We start from the raw sequence: 18,347 nt of genomic DNA on the forward strand, positions 1-18,347 counted from the left end.
ATCACACACTGAGCCCTGACCCTGGACACACACTGAGCCCTGACCCTGATCACACACTGAGCCCTGACCCTGGACACACACTGAGCCCTGACCCTGATCACACACTGAGCCCTGACCCTGATCACACACTGAGCCCTGACCCTGGACACACACTGAGCCCTGACCCTGATCACACACTGAGCCCTGACCCTGGACACACACTGAGCCCTGACCCTGATCACACACTGAGCCCTGACCCTGGACACACACTGAGCCCTGACCCTGATCACACACTGAGCCCTGACCCTGATCACACACTGAGCCCTGACCCTGGACACACACTGAGCCCTGACCCTGATCACACACTGAGCCCTGACCCTGATCACACACTGAGCCCTGACCCTGATCACACACTGAGCCCTGACCCTGATCACACACTGAGCCCTGACCCTGGACACACACTGAGCCCTGACCCTGATCACACACTGAGCCCTGACCCTGATCACACACTGAGCCTGAACCTGGACACACACTGAGCCCTGACCCTGGACACACACTGAGCCTGACCCTGGACACACACTGAGCCCTGACCCTGGACACACACTGAGCCCTGACCCTGGACACACACATGAGCCCTGACCCTGGACACACACTGAGCCCTGACCCTGGACACACACTGAGCCCTGACCCCAATCACACACTGAGCCCTGACCCCAATCACACACTGAGCCCTGACCCTGGACACACACTGAGCCCTGACCCTGATCACACACTGAGCCCTGACCCTGGACACACATGAGCCCTGACCCTGGACACACACATGAGCCCTGACCCTGGACACACACTGAGCCCTGACCCTGGACACACACTGAGCCCTGACCCTGGACACACACTGAGCCCTGACCCTGATCACACACTGAGCCCTGACCCTGGACACACACTGAGCCCTGACCCTGGACACACACTGAGCCCTGACCCTGGACACACACATGAGCCCTGACCCTGGACACACACTGAGCCCTGACCCTGGGCACACACTGAGCCCTGATCCTGGGCACACACTGAGCCCTGACCCTGGACACACACTGAGCCCTGACCCTGATCACACACTGAGCCCTGACCCTGATCACACACTGAGCCCTGACCCTGGGCACACACTGAGCCCTGACCCTGATCACACACTGAGCCCTGACCCTGGACACACACTGAGCCCTGACCCTGGGCACACACTGAGCCCTGACCCTGATCACACACTGAGCCCTGACCCTGGGCACACACTGAGCCCTGACCCTGATCACACACTGAGCCCTGACCCTGATCACACACTGAGCCCTGACCCTGGACACACACTGAGCCCTGACCCTGGACACACACTGAGCCCTGACCCTGGGCACACACTGAGCCCTGACCCTGATCACACATGAGCCCTGACCCTGGGCACACACTGAGCCCTGACCCTGGGCACACACTGAGCCCTGACCCTGATCACACATGAGCCCTGACCCTGGGCACACACTGAGCCCTGACCCTGATCACACACTGAGCCCTGACCCTGGCCACACACTGAGCCCTGACCCTGATCACACACTGAGCCCTGACCCTGGGCACACACTGAGCCCTGACCCTGATCACAAACTGAGCCCTTACCCTGATCACACACTGAGCCCTGACCCTGGACACACACTGAGCCCTGACCCTGGACACACACTGAGTCCTGACTCTGATCACACATGAGCCCTGACCCTGGGCACACACTGAGCCCTGACCCTGATCACACACTGAGCCCTGACCCTGGGCACACACTGAGCCCTGACCCTGGGCACACACTGAGCCCTGACCCTGATCACACACTGAGCCCTGACCCTGGGCACACACTGAGCCCTGACCCTGATCACACACTGAGCCCTGACCCTGGCCACACACTGAGCCCTGACCCTGATCACACACTGAGCCCTGACCCTGGGCACACACTGAGCCCTGACCCTGATCACACACTGAGCCCTGACCCTGGACACACACTGAGCCCTGACCCTGATCACACACTGAGCCCTGACCCTGGACACACACTGAGCCCTGACCCTGATCACACACTGAGCCCTGACCCTGGACACACACTGAGCCCTGACCCTGGACACACACTGAGCCCTGACCCTGGACACACACATGAGCCCTGACCCTGGACACACACTGAGCCCTGACCCTGGACACACACTGAGCCCTGACCCTGATCACACACTGAGCCCTGACCCTGGACACACACTGAGCCCTGACCCTGATCACACACTGAGCCCTGACCCTGGACACACACTGAGCCCTCACCCTGGACACACACTGAGCCCTCACCCTGGACACACACTGAGCCCTGACCCTGGACACACACTGAGCCCTGACCCTGGACACACACTGAGCCCTCACCCTGATCACACACTGAGCCCTCACCCTGGACACACACTGAGCCCTGACCCTGGACACACACTGAGCCCTGACCCTGGACACACACTGAGCCCTGACCCTGATCACACACTGAGCCCTGACCCTGGGCACACACTGAGCCCTGACCCTGGACACACACTGAGCCCTGACCCTGGACACACACTGAGCCCTGACCCTGATCACACACTGAGCCCTGACCCTGATCACACACTGAGCCCTGATCCTGGACACACACTGAGCCCTGACCCTGATCACACACAGAGCCCTGACCCTGGATTCTACTGAGCGCTGACCCTGAGGAGTGGCTGAGCCCTGCTCCATGTCTCAGCTGGAATTACTTATACATGTTCACATGCATCATGTGTGTGTCATGTGCTTGCAGAACCACCTCCTCTTTTAGCCACATGCAACAGTCGACAGTGTGACACACTTATCTTGGAAGGAATGTGCCGGAGGCTCCCACCCCCAGTGCAGACCTGTCTTGCCCTGCACACATTCCCGGCACACAGGGCTCAGCAATTCCCTGCAAAAACACGGCGGGCTGCAGAAACTGGGCCTGGGAGACCCTGGAGTCCCTGCTGCCCTTCATAATCACCTTCCTGGGTGCCATATCCTGCATCACCCGGTCCGCAGCCCTGGCCTGGCAGCACAGCCCAGGGGCTACCGCTCCCCCCACACCCCTGCTCCAGCCTGACCAGTGCCACAAGAGCCTGGGTGGGAGACAGGGAGCAAGGGGGTCCTTGCAGGGTCCCCAGTGGTCTAAGCCAGAGGAGGCCACTCACGCTGTCGCACACCCCCTTGCCGTCCCCCAGTCATGTGAGTTTGACAAGGGCAGTGCAGCCACGTAAAGCCTATCGGTGCCTCTTAAGGACGAAGAGTGGTTTCTTAGCAAGTGGTGGCTGGATGACCAGGGGCAGGAGCAGGACCGAGGGCGGGCGCGTCCCTGGTGCCAGCCCTGGGCAGTGGGCGTGAAGGTGGAGGCTCAGGAGCACGGGACGATCCCTGGACAGCTGGTGGAGGAAGAGTCAGGTGTCTGAGTGAATGACGGGCGATGACCAGGAAGGAGGGCAGGTGGGCTGTGGATGGTGCGTGGGTGCACGGACGGGGCAGGTGGGAGTCGGCAGGGAGACAGCGGGGAGCTGGGGAAGGGGCTGTCAGTCTCCTAGGGCTGCCTGACAGATGACCCAAATTCCCACAGACAGGTGGCTTCAGACAGCAGCAGTCTGTGCTCCCCCAGCCCCGGAGGCCGGGTTCTGACCGCAGCCTGGGCAGGGCTGCCTCCCTCCAAGGCTTGGAGGAGCTCCTTCCTCTGTCTCCCTGCTCTGGGCTCTTAGGGGCCCTGATGTCCCTGTTTGTGGCTGCCTTGTGGCAGTTCCCCCTCTGTGTCTGTGTCCTCCCTCTTCTTGTGAGGACATCAGCCCCTGGATCTGTGGCCTTCCTGGAGCTCAGTAGGATTCCTCTCTAGACCCAGCTACCCCTGCCAAGGCCCTGCATCCAAACCAGGCCACACCCACAGGGGCTGGGGTCAGGGTGTGGCCGTATGCAGACCAAGTGTAGCCCGGGAAAGGCCAGGCAGATGGTGCTGGTGGAGGCCAGCAGCCTTGGGAGTCCTGCTCCTGGTGCTGAAAGGACAGCTCCCTGCGAGCTTCACACAGACATGTTCCAAGGATCTCGCAGTCTTGTAAACCCTTTTTAAAATCCAGAATTCTGCAGAACATAGAAGTCAGAGCTGGCAAGATCCTCCGGGACCGTCTGCTCTTCTCTTGAAAAGTGGTTCAACTGAGGCCCAGCATGAGGGCTTTTTCTGGCCAGGTCAGCGGCCTGAGGGCCTCATGGTGATTCACCAGCATGTCTGGGCTGTTCTGCCAGATGCAGCCCCTGGGAGGGCTGTGGGAGGGGCCAGGTCCCCCTGTCTGCTCCTGGCCAGGCACGCATGGACTTGAAGGCTCTGAGAAGCCCAGCAGTAGGCTCCTGTGCCCTGGGCTGGGAGGCTCCCTAACTCGGAGCCTCCTGTTGTGTCACAGGCCTCCTGGGACCTGGGGGCAGAGCAGAGGGGCTGGGCTGGCAGAGGGTATGGTCTGTGCCACACCTGCTCCTTCCCAAGCCTGACCCTGATACAGACACACTAGGTCCTCCCTGTTTGTCTGTCTGCCTGCTGGTCCTGCATTAGCCAGTCTTACAGATGCAGAGACTGAGACCCCAGAGCCCAGGGGCAAGCCCAGAGCTGCCGTCACCCCTGTGGATCTGTGCTCTTCCCACTCCTGCCTAGACCTCACCTGCCTGGCAGAGGGTCCAGGCCAGGGGCACTGTCCAGAGGGACCCTTCCGGGATCCCTGCCCGTGAGCATCCTGGTCCCTTTAAGAGCCCGGCCCCTCCCCTGCTGTCCTGGTTCCCTGGGAGAGGGCAGTGAGGGGGCAGGCGGGGGCGAGCGGAAGGCAGACTTGGCAGGGTCCCCAGGTAGCTGTCGACAGCCGTTTCCAAGCCTGATTTCTCCCACGCCGGCTGGTTCCTGATGGGGCAGAGGAGTCGGTAGAGGGGGCCAAGGGTGGGGATGGGCCCGGCACAGAGGCCTCTTTGGTAGCCTGGGGAGGGCCTCCACACAGTGGTGAGCCGGGGAGAGGGGAGGAGAGGATGTGCTTGGCTTCCCCCACCAGGTGGGGCTAGGGGCCAGGTGGGATGGAGTGCCACTCAGTGAGACCACCTTGGCTGGCCTCTGCCCCAGCCAAGCTCCTTCCCTGTCCATCTCTGCAGTCTCCCTCTGGTGGTCCTGGGCCTCCGAGCTGGTGGAGGCTGCTGGGAGCCGGTTCTCGCTGGATTCTCCTGGCTGTGGAAGGGCTGGAGCAGGCTGGAGAGCTGGAGGGACTGGACAGGGACAGGCACCCTGGCTAAAGGCTGCTCACCAGTGCCGGCTGCCTGGCAGGCTGGCAGCCCTGGCTGAGGCAGAGTCTGAGGCTCCGGAGGTCCATAGCTGGGGCAGGACTCTTGCTGCGTGGCCTCCCCTGCCTGGCCTTCCTGTGCCTGCCCTGGGTCTCTTCTCCACAGGCTTCACCTTCCTACACCCTACCGTGTCCCTCTCCAAGTGTCAACCCCCATCCACAGTCAGTCCCTGGGACTGCTCCCAGTTTGTCCCCCAGAGGACAGGGCTCAGGCGCGTCCACAGGGTCTCCTGGTGTGCAGGAGTGGGAGTGGGCGCATCTGAAGGGCCCCTCTGGGCATGGGGGGCCCACTCACTGTTCATTCCTTCACTCACTCCCCGAGCACATGGGGCTTGCCTCCTGGTGCCCCTACGTGCCACCCACTGGACAGGACACCAGGATGCCCACCCCTGGGGAGCCACACCTCCGTGGGTAGGGGCCCTGTGCAGGGAAGACCAGGTGGTGCAGAGCCAAGAGGGACACAGGGTGTCTGATAGCCCCCAGCTCAGGATCTGTGACTGCCCACGTCAGCTCTGCAAGCCCAAGCCTGTCTCCCTAGGGCCGGAGCACCCCCTCCAGGGCCAGTGTAGCAAAAGGGACAGTGTCTGCACTGCCCAGTCCAGGGAGGTGCCACCCGCCCCTGCCTGGCGCCTCTGAGACAAGTGCAGACTGCTAGCTGCCAGCAGGCTGGAGCTGCCCACTTCCCTCCCCGTGCCCTCCCCACTGCACACTCCTCCTCTGTCCCCTCCCCCCTCCTCCCCCTGTCCACTTTTCCCCTGCGGCCCTCTCCCTCACCGCCCCCTCCCCAACTCCTTTCTCTTTCTAGAAAAAGCCCAGCCTCTGCATCTGGCCTGTGGCAGTCCCCATGAGGTGTGGCTGGGAGGTGCTTCGCACTGGAGGAGGGACGGGGTGGCAGCAGAAGAGCCCCCCCTCCCCATCTCCCAGGGCCTGCTCTCCAGGCCCACTCCTCCTGCCCTGGTCTGGGTCTTCCACCTAGACACTTCCTGTCCACCCCCAAGACGGTGCCAGGGGGCAGGAGGGCCAAGTCCCAAATGCTGGCCCTGCTCCTGACTAGGGGACCATGGGCCAGCTGGCCTCCATCTTGGGTCTTGGTCTCTGCCTCTGTAGACAGGGCTGCCTCCATGTTGGACAGCATGCTGGGGACTTCTCAGAGGACACAAGGGGTGGGTGGGAGCTGGGATGACTGGGAGGGGTGAGGAGAGCCCACTTGGGAGTAGGGCGCAGCGCTACAAAGTTCAGCGTGCGCAAAGGCCCAGAGGTGGGAGCCAGGGAGCAGGGCCCCTGTGGGCCTGGACTGCTGGACAGCCCCTGCCCATGTCTTTTAGATGCCTGTGAGGGAACCGTCTGGCCTGGGGGTGGGACGTGGAAGGCGAGGGCTAGGCTGCTGCGGCATCTCCTCTCGGCCAGCCCATTCAGGCAGACTGCAGGCAGGACACGGTGAGGAGGATGGTGGGACCTCCTGCAGAGCTGGGCCTGCCCACACTGCCAGGGGCATGGCGGGGACCCAAAGACCTGAATGCTGGTGATGATGGTTGCCACACCAGGATCCATCCTGGTGACAGTCACGACGCTGGACCTGATGAGGTGACAGTGGTGGTGATGATGAGTTCGTGTGATGTTACTAATGGTGGAGGTGATGTGCTGACCATGGGGGAACAGGTGGTCATTGTGGTGTCCTTGGGAGGGACAGTCATGGTGTGGCAGTGGTCATGATTGTGCTGCAGATGCTGTGGGAGGTAGTGACGGTGACAGTGCTGGTGACTCTTGTATGTGTGGTTGGTGGTGATGGCGGGGATGGCATTGCTTCTGATAGCACGATGGTGCTGCCGTGGTGTGGGCGGTGCGATGGTGGGGGGCAGGGAGGGTGGTTGGTGTGACAGTGGTGACACAGTGGTAACGACTGGTATTGGTGATGTTGGTGAGTTGCCAGTGGTGGTGACTGGAGTAGTGACGTTATTTATGATGGGTTACTATTGCTGATGGTGTAGTTATTGATGGTGATAGTGAAGGAGATAGTGTTATTTATTTGTGTTAATTTTGAAGATGCCTTTGGTAGTGGTGATGGTGGTGACGTGGTAATAATGGTGGTGTTGTTGATAATGTAATGGTGTGATGGTGGTGACAATGGTGATACTACTGTTAATACTATGATGGTGATGATTTTGATGGGGGCAGTGGTGGTGGAGGTGTTGATAATGTGATGGTGGTGGTGATGGTGGTGGTGATGTAGTGGTGACGATGACAGAGATGTTGACGTGATGGGGTGGTGGTGAGAGTGGTGGTAGTAATTGCACTGTTGATGTCATCGTTGATGTATCTGGTAGTGGTTTCAGTGGTGAGAGTAGAAATTGGAACACAGATGTCGGAGGTAGGCTCAGTTCAGGGGAGTTTGCGGCTGCACACCCCCGTGCAAAGCAGGACACACCCATGGCACAGCTAATGAGCCAAGTTGTAGCAGACATGTCCACATGGGCCAGGGCGGTGGGAGAGTCAGTGGAAAGCAGAGGAAGCGCTCCGGCACGCTGCGGTCTGGGAGGGCACCCTGGAGGAGGCAAGGTGGGCTACTTGTGAAGGTGGGCTGGAGCCAGGGGTGTCCTGTGGGGGTGCCCCACATCCCGTGCTCTGGCACAGGCCAGGCCAGGACGTACTTGCTGAGTGAGTGAACGTACCCCTTGACCTTCCAGCTGGGGACTAGGGGCCGAAGCATGATGGGGTATGGCTGTCTGGTCACTGGCCCAGCCAGCAGGGGCAGGTGACAAGCAGGTAGAACGGATGGGACCAGGGCAGCAGGTGCGAGTCTGAGTGAGGCGGGGCCAGACGGGCTCTCTGGGAGACCCAGCAGGGGAGTGGGGTGGCAGGACCCAGCTCCCTGGTCCAGACTGCTCTCTTTCTGGGCCGGGAAGCCCAGTGCCCCAGGCTTTTCCAGAGCCTTGCTCTGCCTGGCCCACTGGCCTGGGCCTCTGCACCCTGCCTGGGTGGGTGGGTCAGGAGCAGAGCCACTGGACCCAGTGTGGAGGGGTTCCAACCCAGGGACAGGTCTGACTCAGAGCAGCTGGCGCCAGGCAGGAATTGGGAGATTGGCATCTGGCATGGTGGGGACATGAGAAGCCCTGGAGGCCTGGTCACGGTCCTGTGGTGGCCTGGTCATGGTCAGATCCAGCCAGCACTGGGAAAAGCCCTGAGCACCAGGTCCATGGAAGGACATGAGGCCTGAGGATGGGTGAGTCTCACCTGGCAGCCACACTGGGAGCCGCCAGGTCCGACAGGGGTCCAGACCTCAGGGTTAGAGGTCACCGGCAAAGGTCTCCTTAGGACCAGGCCTTGAGCCAGAGGGGTGGGGGCTGGGCGTGGTGTGGGAGGGCTCCTGCAGGAGGCAGGGGGCGGCTGCACACAGAGGCCCTGAGGCCCAGACTGACCAGGCCTGGAGGCAGGAGAGAGCCCATGCAGGCCAGCCACCCCAGCTCGTTCTGGGCACGCCTGGGCACACGGGGCCTCCAGTGGGCTGGCCTGTCCAAGCAAGGTTCAGGACCGAGGGGGCCACACGCAGCAGGGGGGACTCAGAGCAAGGGTACAGGCCTGGTCATCCAGGCAGGCTTCTGGGAGGAGGTGGCACCAGCCTCTATCTGGGTCAGCAGTGGGCAGGCTTGGGAGGGGCGTTCCGATGGGCGAGTTGGCAGAATGAGGGTGTAGAGTGGAGGCAGAGCAGGGGGCTGATGCTAGGGGCACAGGAGGAGGCGTGCTCAGGAAGGATCTTGAAGGCCAGGGCTCCCAGAAGCCCCTGCCAGCAGAGGCACCCTTCCCACTGCCTGCCCCAACACTGCGGTCCCCTGCTGGTTGCCCGTGCCCACTCCTGGCTTCTCTCTGCTGTGTGGGAGGGCACCCCATGAGTCATTCACACTGGAGTGTGAATTAGCCCATCAAATCCAAGGGGACCCTGACAGTGTGCAGTCTCATAATAGCACCTGCTCCGTGGGCCGGCAAGAGCGTCATGATGTAGCCCTGCCCCTGGCTTGGTGGGTGGGTGGGTGGGTGCTGGCTCTCAATGCACCCTCTGTGTTCCTGGCCCCAAGGTCTCTTGTGCATGAGCCCCGGGTGCTGCCCCACGCCCCAGGTTCAGGCAGGGTGCATGCCACTGCCCAGGTGGCAGCCAAGCCCCAAGGGCTGAGGAGGAGGGTTTTGCCCAAGGATGGAGGTCAGGTGTTGCTGCCCACTTGCTTTCTGGGGCTGCAGTGGGATCGCCAGGGACTGGGCGAGCAGGGTACCCCTGGGCTGACCCTCGCAGTCTCCCCCGGGCCTGGGCCCTGCCTGCCTGGGCCCTCTGGGAGGTGCCTCGTGGGCAGATGCTTGAGCAGAGGCAAAGGGTCCACCCTCTCCCCGGCCAGCCGGCAGCACCCTCTCTGAGCCACCCTCACCTGAAACATGGGGAGGAGGTGGTGGACCTGGCCTGGGGGCTGGGGTAGATGAGGATGGGGTCTCACAGGTTAGGGCCATGCTGGGCGGATGGGCTGAAGGGTGCCAGGTTCTCAGCCGGACGGTGGCTGGAGAGAAGGTCAGATGAGGGGGCTTGGGTCAGTCCCCTTGGGGCTGCGGGTCCCTGGGAGCAGCGTGGCCTTTGACTCGTGAGGTTTGAAGCCCAGGACATACGGTGTGGGGAGGCCTGGAGGAGAGCAGGTGGAGGCCAGGGCCAGGGCCACAGCAGCCCCAGCTCCTTTTCTGGTCCTAGACCCGCTGAGGGGAAGCGGGTGTGACCCAGATTCCTCAGGCCTGGGCCCAGGAGGGGGGACTTGGCTCCATGACCCAGATACTACAAGTCTCTGTAGCTCAGAGAAGAGGTGGCCAATGGTCTCCCACATGTGGAAGCAGCCGCTGTGTACACGCGAGAGATGACCTGCCTGTGTTGCAGGGATAGGAACTGGTGCCCCTACAGCAGGAAGGATTTCAGTCAGACTTAGGGAAGAGCTTCCAGCTTTTGAGAAACAGGTTCTGTTGAAAAGAGGCAGGCTGATGGCTTCTGACCTTCCTCAGGCGGATGTGTGTCTTAAGATGCACGTGAAGGCCCTCATGTCCACCCCCTCCTCTGTCCTCAGCTGAGGTCCAGCACTGCAGGGAAGATGTGGGTAACCCTGAGAGGCCTTCATTGACCAAGTTCTTTTCCCAGCTTAGATGGGTCTGGGTCAGGTCACCCCTCTGTCCAGATTCCAGGTCACTCTTAAGGGTGGCTTTCTGATCTGTTGGCCAGGGCTCAGGGATGCGCTCTGGGTGGGCGACGCATGGGAGCTGGAATCTAGGCCTCACTGTGGCCTCGCTGTGTGGCCTTGGATGACTGGCCCTTCTCAGAATGGTGGTTTCTTTATCTACAACGCTGCCCACAGTGGGGTGCATGGAGAGCCTCGGTGCAGAGCGAGGCCATCGTTCCGGGGGCAGAGAGGGCCCGGAGATGGGCCTGTCCTGGAGCTGCATGTGGGAGGCCGTGGCTGCTCCCCTGGTGCACGTTGCTGGACCTGCTCTGGGGGTGTGAGAGGCCGAGGGCGGGGCACAGGGCTGTCCTGTAGGGTCTGCTTGGACCTCAGCGCCCCTGCTCTGGGTCCATGCAGCTTACAGAGTGGTCAGCCCCTGACCGTCTCCTGGACAGGGATGGGGACAAATGCCTCCTCTACCCTCCGTGGTCTGCACTATTGGGTGGGCAGCACTTCCTCGATGCCAGTGGAGGCCCTGGGCCAAGCATGGTTCCCAGGCTGTGGACCCACCAGTGCAGCTGGGAGCTTGCGGGCTGCGCCCCAGGCAGTCCAGCTCCCCACTGCCTCAGGGTGCCGTCCTCTCAAAGTCCTCAGGCAGGCCAGGCGGCCGGGAGTCCAAGCGGGAGGGCTGGCTAGTGCCCAGGCCTGGGCTGTGCACAGCAGAACAGGGACTTGAACTCGACATTGGCTGGCCAGAGTCCTACCCTAAGAGCAGGCACAGACTGCTCTGGACAGGCCTAGTGGCCACCACAAAACCTAAAGCACAGCACCGGCTGTTTCCTGGGCTGGCTGGCTGTGTCTGATCCACAACCCCAGGTCTGGGACTGTTGCCTCACCATTGCAGACACTAGGGGCTCAGTGGCTCCTGCTTGGAAGTGGTGGGGGGCCGAGGGAGCTGGCAAGGGGGCCATGGCTGACATGTCTGAGTGTGACCTTGAGAAACCTCTGGCAGGGGTGCAGGACCTGGGGTGCCACTCAGAGCTCCAGGATTTCCAGGGACTCTGCTCCCCCCTTTCTCCTTCGTACTCTCGGATCCTGTCCATTCAGTGGTCAGCAGGACGTGCTCTTTTCTCAAGGAGAGAGGACTTCTTAGGGGCATCCTGTGTTGAGAATCAGGGCAGCAGGCCAGGGGTGAGGCTGCTTTGAGCAGGCCAACTCCTTGGCCTCCATCCCAGAGCCTGGGGGCCTAGGGTCAGTGCTGAGGCTACCTTTTGGGGCCAGAGGCCCAAAAGCTCAGACAGAGCTGTCCCTGGAGCCAAAAAGCCTCCAGGTCCAGGCCTTTCACAGCTTATACATCAGCATTCTTCTAGGAACAGAAAGGTCCTCAGACAAAGGAGCCTCTGGCCTCCAAACCCTGCCCCAAACTTGGCCTTCCACATGGCCTTTCAGGGTGAGCAGGCAGGCCAGAGAGGGGAGGGGCCACACAGCCCAGACTTAACCCTGCAGAGCCCAAGGCTAACTCCCAGGCCCTCCTCCCCACCTTGAGCTGCTTCTGACTTGAAGACACTTTTTTGTTTCTCTGGAGCAAATCCTTCCTTCTGAGCCTCAGAGAAAAGTGGATGCTAAGGATATCCTCATCCTTGGGGGTCCTCTGCCCACTCAGAGCATGTCCCTTCTCCAGTGCCTAAATCTCAGAGGTCCTGCTGCTGCTTCCCACAACTGCTAGCAATAGGAAAGGAGCAAGGTGCCGCCACCCAGAGCTGATGGGCACAGCTCAGGACTCTCAGATGCTCAGAACTGCCATCCACCAGCATACACTCAGGCATGTCCAACCCCTACTTTAGAGATGAGGAAACCGAGGCCAGGGGCATTAGGCAACCTCTCAAGGCCTTGCAGCAAGGGTGCAGCCTAGGTGCGGGGTTGATTGAGAGCCAGGTGTCTGAGGCGCACTCTCTGGGTAAGCACCCACTTGCGTAGTTCTCTGGAACCCTCTGGGGAAGAGTAGCTGGACAGAGCATTGGTCCACAGTGTAACTGGTCAGGTCCCTTTGGGGTCTGGGCTTTGAAGTCCTCATTGGTATAGTAGGGGTGGGCTAGAGACCACCTGAGATTGGGAAGCACTTGTAGCCCCATCACTGCTAGGTGGCAATGGGTTGAAGCTGCAGCTGGCTGGAAGACCTCCTGGCAGGGAGAAGACCCTGGGTTGTCTTCTGAAGCCCCCGCGCAAGTCCTGGATTGGAGTGACTTGGGGAGGGCTGAGGCCTTTCTCTGCGCTGGGTTCAGATGACCCACCCCCTGCTGCAGCTCTGGCAACCTCAAATTCTCAGGGTGCATCCCATCCCTTTCACCTGCTGGGCAGAGCCTTGGGGTCAGGACAGGGGCTCAGCCCAGGCCAAGGTGTGAGGGTTGGGTGCTGGGGGGGCTGGACAGAGGGCTACCAGGAAGGCTGTGGGAAAGTGGCTCCAGGAGCATGAGAAGGGACAAGGGGCGTGATTTGTGAACAGTTCCGTTCCTGGTGGTGCACAAGAACCTGGCAAGCCCTTTGCTTACATGAAAACAGGGCAGCGGCAGGCCTAGAGAAACAGGGGGGAGCTTCCAGCTATGGGCCACCTCTCGGCAGGAAGGCAGTGTCCCAGATGAGCGGTGGACACCAGGGGGACTAGGCCTGGGGGAGGTGGCTGCGGGGACGAGGCAGTCCCAAGGTCACCAGCTCCTGCGGGCGCCTGGGCCTTGGGGCCGGGGCGCTCTGGAGCGGCCCCTCGCCGACTCCAAGAGCGCCCCCGCGCCCCTGGGTTCGTGCCCCGCCGCACGTGTGCCCTGCGACCCGTCCTCGCTCGGGGCGCCCCTCCCGCGGGCCGGCGGGGGCGCGGGGCCGCCCGGGCGCGGGGCCAGCGCCCGCCCTCCCCGCCGCGCCCGCGCCCCGCGCTCCCGCGGGCTGCTCTCCGCTCTCGGGCGCGCGGCGGGCGGGCGCAGAGGCGGCCATGGGCGCCCGGGCGGCGGGGCCTGGCGGCGGCGGGGCGCGCGCGGCTGCGGGCGCAGGTGCGGGCGGCGGGACGGGCCGGGCGCTGCAGCGGCGGCGGCGGCGGCGGCGGCGGCGGCGCTCGGGGCCGGGCCGCCCGCCTGCCGCCGCCGCTGACGCTGCCTGTCTCCCCGTGTCCCGCCGCCCCCAGACCTTCCTCCTCCGCCCCCCCGCAGCTCGGGCCTTGGTCGTGGCGCGGTTGCCGCACGGTGCCCCTCGACGCCCTCCGGACGCGCTGCCTCTGTGACCGGCTCTCCACCTTCGCCATCTTAGCCCAGCTCAGCGCCGACGCGGTGAGACCCCGGCGGGCGCGGGAGGGGCGGGGGCGGGGCGCCGGGGTCGGCGGCGGGCGGGAGCTGGGAGGGCGCCCGTCTCCGCCGGCTTCCCGGGGTCGCTGCGCCCAGCAGCCCTCTCGGGTCCGGGACTGGAGAGGGTGAGTGGGAGCGAGTGGGCGGCCCAGGACCCTCGGGAAGTGACTGACAGGTGGGTCTCCACTTGGAGGCCTGGGACCTTGGAGAGAGCCAGTCCTCAGGGGAGTGAGGACTGCTGGCCCTGGGGCGCCTGGGGCTGGGGGGCTTGGCATGCCCCTTCACTTGGCCGCTGGCTGCCCAGGACAAGGAGGAGGGTGTGCTGCTACCTTCTTGGAGCCCTTCTGCACCCACCCAGATGGAGCCCGGTCTGCGGAGGTGGCTGTGTCCCCAGGCAGGGCTCTGGGGGTGGCAGAGGCTGCTGGGCCTGGCCCAAGTCCTCAGGCAGGCCCCGTCATCTCTGGGCCTCCTTTTTGTTCCTGTGATTCTTGTGGGGGCTGTCGGTTCCCATGGAGACCGCATCTGGGGCAGCCTGCTGGCTGGGGCCCTGGGCGCTGGCCCAGCCTCACTGGGGCTGGTGGGCTCTCTCCTCACCCAAGGGCTGACTGAGCTGCACCCACCTGCCCCAGGAAGGCCAGCCCTCCCTTGCAGCCCAGTCGGCCAGGCAGGCCCAGGTCAGCCCACCAAGGAGGGAATAAGCCCCCAGTTCTTGGCCCTGCCCAGACCTGGTGTGGAAGGGTCCAAGGTGGCAGGTGTGGAGTGGTCCCGGATCCTGGGTATTTGAGAGGCATGGCTTACCCTCACAGAACCCAGGTTCCTTGGGAGGAGATCTGTGGGCCTCTCAGGACACTCTGGCCGCCACCTTTGTCTCTAGAAGTCTGGCAGTTGGTACTGCCAGCTAGAGTCCGTCCCCTCCCTCCCCAGGGTTAGACCCAATGGGACATCTTCGGTCATTGCTACTAAGCTCCTCCATTGACAGGCAGGAAAACGGAGACCTGGGGAGGAACTCACTCAAGGCTTTGGGGTGGGCCTGGGCCAGACAGGGTCTGTGTTCCTGGCCTTCCTGCAGGCAGGACCCTCAGGTGGGCAGGGCCTGGGGGCAGCAGCAGGTCCACCTGAAGACTCCCCGGAAGAGGCGACTTTCTGCATAGAGGCCGTCACCACAAAGGCAGCAGCTGCCTCTGCATGGCTTTCCTAGGGCTCCCACATGGCTGAGGCACGCAGCACGGTGCCAGCCGTGGGCTCCAGGGGCTACTGTCCCTGGGCAGTGTGAGCAGGACAGGCCAGGGAGAAGTGGAATGGGCTGCAGTCCTGCTTGCCCTCTAGCCCCCGGCCGTCGAGCCAGTGTGGGGGTCTGCAGGCTGGGGCTTGCCTCTGCCCACTGTGGCCTGTTCGACCCCTCTGAGCTTGGTTTACCCCGTCACGTGGAGGAACTCTGTCCTGTGCCCAGGGCTCGTGGTGACTGGGGGCCGTGCCGAGGGGTTTCGGGCATTCCAGGCAGAGCTGACCTGAGCCAGGTGCCTATAAGGGAAGAGAATGGAGGCCGCTCTTGGTGGGCGGGGGTGGGAGACCAGGTGCTGCATTCCTGGTGGCTGTGGCAGTGATCAGGGGCAGTTCTGGGGTGGGGGCTTCTAGCATCAGGTCAGCAGTCACAGGGTGGGGCAGCGGGTCCCCAGACAGAGCAGCTGAGGCTGTGGGCACAGGAGCTGGCAGTGGCCGGCCGCAGGGCCTCAGCCGGCTGTCTGCCTCTCAGAGCCTCAGTGTCCTCGTCTGCAAGATGGGATGGTAGTCAGCTCTGCTTGGCTCTCTTGCTCCATTTGGGCTCCCGGTGCTGGGCCCAGGCCTCAGCTCAGAGGGAAACTCACCAGAAGGAACCAGGGCAGGCAGGGCCTCTGCCCAGTGCTCACTAACACCAGACCCCTGGCTGCCTTCTCTCCCACCCTGCTGCCCCGTCCCACCTTGCACTGGCCTTCTTGAGGGTGAGCTGGGCTCTGGAGTGTGGAGGGCCCAGGCCGATGTGGACAGCAGACGTGCTTAGCCAGTCCTGGGCAGCCCAGGCTGGCGGAGGGAAGGCCTGGTGAGCTCCGGGGCCACAGCAGCAGCCTCTGTCCCTCCTGGGTGGGGTCTAGGGAAGTGCCCAGGGAGGGTTCAGAGCAGAGTCCTGGCGGGTGTACAGGGTTCACCTGAGTTTTGTCGGGGGTAGTGACAGCCATCCCGGGAGGGAGAGGAAGGCACAAAGCTGCTTGGTACCTGCGGGAGGCAAGAGGCTTGGGGCAGAGAGCACCACACCATCGAGGCTCGGCCCAGGGGCTGGCTCCACTCCCTCCAGAGGTGAGCAGCGGGAGCCGGTGCAGAGGACCTGGGGGCAAGATGGCAGTGGGGTCCAGGTGCTGCAGGATCCCATGGGAGCAAGGTGGAACATCAGGCAGGGGGGGCAGTGGCTGGGGCTGAGCTGGTGGCCACAGGAAGAGACGGGTGCTGCTCCCGCACTGGCTGGGCTCCCGCCTTGGCTGGATGGGTACGCTGCATGTGGGGAGTTGGGTCTGAGTGGGCAGAGGCTGTGGTGCCCAGGCATAGGGTGGCTCTCAGGGACTGCCACCTAAACCGTGGCCTGAGATGGTGGTCGAGGTCTGGTGCCGGCGCTGCACCCTGGGAGCTAGGGTGGGCAAAACCCAGGAGCCCCGAAGCAGGCCCAGAGCCAGGGTGGGTGCAGAGGCTGCGCTGCCACTGGGTGCTGCCGCTGCCCGAGGCAGGTTGAGTAACGGCTCTGAGTCACACCTGTGCGTGGGCCGACGCCACCTGTCCTGGAGCTGCAGCAGAGATCAAACTAGGTGATGTATTTATGGCTCTTGACACAGCCTGGCACGGAGTAAATGGTCATAAAGGACAGTTTTGTCCTGCGTCTGCACTGGGCCTCCAGCTGTGCTAGCGAGTTGTGGCCAGGTCCCAGCTATGTGCAACCAGGATCAGGCCCAGAATGTGGCTGAGATGAAGGCTTAGCACGTGATTTGAGTTCAGGGATCAGGGTGTGACCTGGGGAGGCTCAGGATATGACAGAGTTCAGGGTTTAGTGTGCTAGCTGGAGTTGGGTTAGCCTTGTGAGCAATAGGGAGCCACAGATGGTGTGGGAGCAGTGACAGGGAAGATATCACTGCAGGGTGGAAGTCAGTCTCAGGGACGCAAGGTATATAGAGGACTTGGGAGAAGATGAGGGGTAGGGAGTTCATGTGGTGGAAACGGCAGTAACCAAGCACACCAGAAGAGCCATTGGCTTTTGGGGTGACCAGGACCCTGGAGAGGTCAAAGGTGGTGACAGGGTGGACCCAGGAGGTGGGTTCAGACGAAGTATTCAGGGAGGGCCTCTGTGAGGAGGTGACTTCGCTGAGAAGGGCCAGCCACGTGAAGGTCAGGGGAAGAGCGCAGAGCAGCAGAGCAGCCTGTGCAAAGGCCCCAGGGCGGTGCTGAGCCTGGGGAGGAGCTGGCCTCCAGTGGGGGGCCTGGTTGTGTGCCTGCTCTGTGGGAGTTGGGGCCAGTCCCTCAGCCGTGAGGTCTCAGCCGGCCCTCCTGATGAGGCTGGAGGTCCCCAGCACCCTTGGTCCTGGGGCTGTGGCCTCTCCCTGTGCCATAGCACCCAGTGCTGGACAAGGCTGTCAGGAGTGACCGATGCCAGGTGGGGAGGGGCAGGTGGGGGAGCTGGCAGGCTGGCGACGGCCAGGCCTATGGAGGGCAGACGAGGCAGATGGCCAGAGGTCGGGGCTGGAGCCAGCATGGCACAGGCGCGAGACAGTTGCTTAGCCGCCTGTGGCCTGCTCAGGGCCTTGGACTGTTTGCTGAGGCCACCTGCCCACACATCCCTGTCCACCTGGCCTCCCAGCCCGGTGCAGGTTCCCTGCTGGGGAAGTGAGAGGTCATGGACTAACCCCGGGGGTCACTGCTTTGAGGAGGGGTGGAATCGAGCAGCTCTCCCGAGGAGAGCGTCAACGTGCCGTGGGACGGCTGGGGAGGTGAGACCCCCTGGCTAGTGGTTTGGGTCTCCTGCAGAGCCTGAGGACAGCCAGGACATGTGGCAAAGGTCCCCAGCACTGTGAGGAGCCAGGTGTGGTGCCAGGCCCGGGAGGCCAGTGCCCTTGTGCCTGTGCGAGGCACTGTGTCTGTCTCGGGTCAGCATGTGCCTAAGCATGTGGGACCTGGGGTCTGTGTCTCCCCAGGATGGAGCCCCAAATAGGCTACACCAGGCTCACTCTGGCCAGGCGGGAGGGGAGGGAGCATGGAGTTGCTGGGCAGGGGGGACAAACCCAAGTGGTAAGGACCTCACAGCAGGTCTCCGCTGGCCAGAGCTCCACCTGGTGCCTGGGTAGAGATTGGGGCAGCCAAAGCCCAAGGCTTTGCGACAAGGTCTGCAGGAAGGTGGGTCTTGGAGGCCAGAGCCCAGGGGTGCTCTGGGCCCAGGGCAGAAGGGCTCTGAGGGCCAGGTGTGCCCAAGAAGACGTGAGGAC

At 63.0% G+C, this 18,347-nt stretch overlaps 1 protein-coding gene across 7 annotated transcripts in view; it reads left to right on the plus strand.

Annotated features, from left to right (window-relative positions):
- Window positions 1-18,347, plus strand: part of ADGRB1 (adhesion G protein-coupled receptor B1) — a 78,201-nt gene that overhangs the window by 38,887 nt on the left and 20,967 nt on the right. For all 7 annotated transcript variants that reach the window (XM_081266351.1, XM_081266350.1, XM_081266352.1 and 4 more), the window contains one exon: window positions 13,695-13,836. In XM_081266351.1, coding sequence (XP_081122477.1) covers window positions 13,695-13,836 — 142 coding nt within the window. The remainder of the gene's footprint in view (window positions 1-13,694; window positions 13,837-18,347) is intronic.

The sequence above is a fragment of the Spermophilus citellus genome, assembly GCF_964194105.1.
Source record: "Spermophilus citellus genome assembly, chromosome: 14".
In the NCBI taxonomy this organism is placed as follows: Eukaryota; Metazoa; Chordata; class Mammalia; order Rodentia; family Sciuridae; genus Spermophilus; species Spermophilus citellus.